Raw genomic sequence first — 2,500 nt, 5'->3', positions numbered from 1 at the left:
CTGCACTTCAGTGAATAGATTTTCCCCACCACTTTAACCAGACTGGTTTCTGGTGGGCGGGGCACCAAAGAGGGGGCATTACCCATGCGCTTTAGAGACTCCGCCCCCTCCATTCTGAGTGAAGGCCGTTTAGAAGGCCGACAATCAGAACCTGCAGGTAGCAGGAGAACCACACAGATAATATACCTTTAAAATTTGTTTCTGTTACAAAAGAGGCTAATGAAGTAAAACTATGACTCAGACTCTACTTGGTGTCCTTACACAGAACACACTAACACTCAGGGCAGGGTTTAGACGCTGTTATACACTAACTAGCACTAAAAAGCAGGGAAATGTACAGTACTAACATGTCTTTTTAATAATATACACTAACTAATCAGAAATGGGTCATTAAAATTAAACAGGAAGGCCATCAGTTTTCATTACCACGATCCACAGCTGAGTGGGGGGCCGAGCGATGGGATGACAATTTCCTACGGGAGGAGGAAGAGCAAGAGAGACCTGTTTTGCCCTGACGAGCTGCAGGAGAAGGGCGACTTACACCAGAGCAGGCAGAGTCAGCATCAGAGGAGCGAAATGGAGAGCAGACACGTCTCTGTCTCAGACACACACACACACAGTTTAATCATCAATACTGCAGGACAGTCCTGAATATTTTGTCCATGTCTCTGTGTGTACCTTGCGGATCTGCGGTAACGTCCCCTGCATGTAGAGCTGATGAAGAGCAGCAACCTTCTCAGGCTCTCTGCTCATCCACTGGCTGAGGGCAGCAATTGGCGACTGGCTGGAGCTCCACTGCTCACCCTGCTGGCGGAGGTGTGCACGTGCATGACTGGCTAATGCTTTCCTGTTTTCAAAGTCAAATCCACAGAGCTCACAGGTAGCCTCACATGCTGCATCCGCAAAACACACACACACACAAAATCATCATTAATCTAATCTCTAATTAATCTTTCTGGTCTTTTATCTTCTTTCTGTTTGAACTTTTTTCTGTATTAAGTGTTGCAGCATGAACAGTGGTTTTCTGATGGGGGCCACAGAGCCAACAGGCTGAGAAGCTATAATATATAGCGCTACCTTTTTACCCTTGATTCAGAGGAGCAAAAACACACACAAACACACACAAACACACACAAACACACACAAACACACACAAACACACACAAACACACACACACAAACCCAGACCATGAGGTCTGAATGGTTCTTAACAGCTTTATTAAACGTTGTTCTAGACCAACTTTCCCTGAGCACTACTACAGTTATACTTTATAAAAGTAATGGCGTGGCAGAGGTACCTGTGGGGTCTGTCTCTGTTTTCTCTCTGCAGAAGTCCACAGGTGATGGTGTGTTTTCGAACCCTTGCCCTTCACCTTCTCTGATCATGAGCTCATGCAGTGTGTCGATGGGAGAAGCACATGGTGCCCACTTCACTCCAAGTTGGCGCAGATGAGCACGGGCGTGGCATGATAGAGCTTTACGGCTATCGAACAAATCACCACAGTATTCACACTTCACCGGCTCGGCCACGCCCACCTCCACCTTGGGGACTGAAACAAACAAAAACACACAACTTATTTATCTAAATAATAATAGTAAATTATAGTAAATAATGTGTTCAGTGTGTTATCACAGTAACATTAACATATCTCCACAAGAAGTCGAACACTTGCCTGTAGTTATATTGTGACTGGCTGGAACTGTAGTGTGATCAGCAGCTGATTGGTCACTAGTTACATTTATGTGAGATGGAGGTGTAGGTGTAGTTTTTGTGGATTGTTCAGCAGAGATGTCCAACTCCATCGGCTCTTCCTTCGGTTTAGACACGACCATCCTCGAGCCCTTTCTAGCTTTTGGCACTCGGTCTGTGGTGGGACCTGGTGCAGGAGTGGGTGGAGCTTCAGATGGAGACTTGGCTTGAGCTGGAGTCAAGGGTGTGGTCTGAATAGGTCGAGATAAACTACTACAGCTACGGTGAGCCATTATCTCTCTAAGCGTTGCCATCGGTGAGCCGCAAGCTGTCCAATCAGTGACACCGAGTTGGCGCAGGTGAGAGCGGGCGTGGCTCGCCAAACTCTGAGTCTTCTTAAAATTCTCCCCGCAAAACTCACAGGTCGCAATTTTTGATGAATCACCTGACAGGAAATAACCGTACATGACTCAAGCAGCACTGAGGTTTGGGCTGAACAGAATCTCTCTCACACACACACACACACACTCACGCGCACACACTCGCATGCAGATACTCACACACGCTATAGCTCGCACACACTCCCAGACACACACACACACACAGACAGACACTCCCACACACACACAGGCAGACACTCCCAGACACACACAGGCAGACACTCCCACACTCACACAGACACTCCCACAGACACTCCCAGACACACACACACACAGACACTCCCAGACACACACACACACAGACACTCCCACACACACACAGCCACTCCCACAGACACTCCCAGACACACACACACACAGACACTCCCAC

The 2,500-nt window shown here is 47.7% G+C and overlaps 1 protein-coding gene across 1 annotated transcript in view; it reads right to left on the bottom strand.

Moving 5' to 3' along the window:
* The window catches only part of wiza (WIZ zinc finger a), a 10,010-nt gene that overhangs the window by 736 nt on the left and 6,774 nt on the right, over window positions 1-2,500 (bottom strand). The window contains exons 5-9 of the mRNA XM_060869134.1: window positions 1,674-2,135; window positions 1,299-1,550; window positions 679-893; window positions 427-595; window positions 1-151 (exon numbers count right to left, since the gene is read on the bottom strand). Of these exons, the coding sequence (XP_060725117.1) occupies window positions 1-151; window positions 427-595; window positions 679-893; window positions 1,299-1,550; window positions 1,674-2,135 (1,249 nt within the window). The remainder of the gene's footprint in view (window positions 152-426; window positions 596-678; window positions 894-1,298; window positions 1,551-1,673; window positions 2,136-2,500) is intronic.

The sequence above is a fragment of the Tachysurus vachellii genome, chromosome 4 (assembly GCF_030014155.1).
Source record: "Tachysurus vachellii isolate PV-2020 chromosome 4, HZAU_Pvac_v1, whole genome shotgun sequence".
Lineage (NCBI taxonomy): Eukaryota > Metazoa > Chordata > Actinopteri > Siluriformes > Bagridae > Tachysurus > Tachysurus vachellii.
This window is presented reverse-complemented; position numbering and strand designations above follow the sequence as displayed.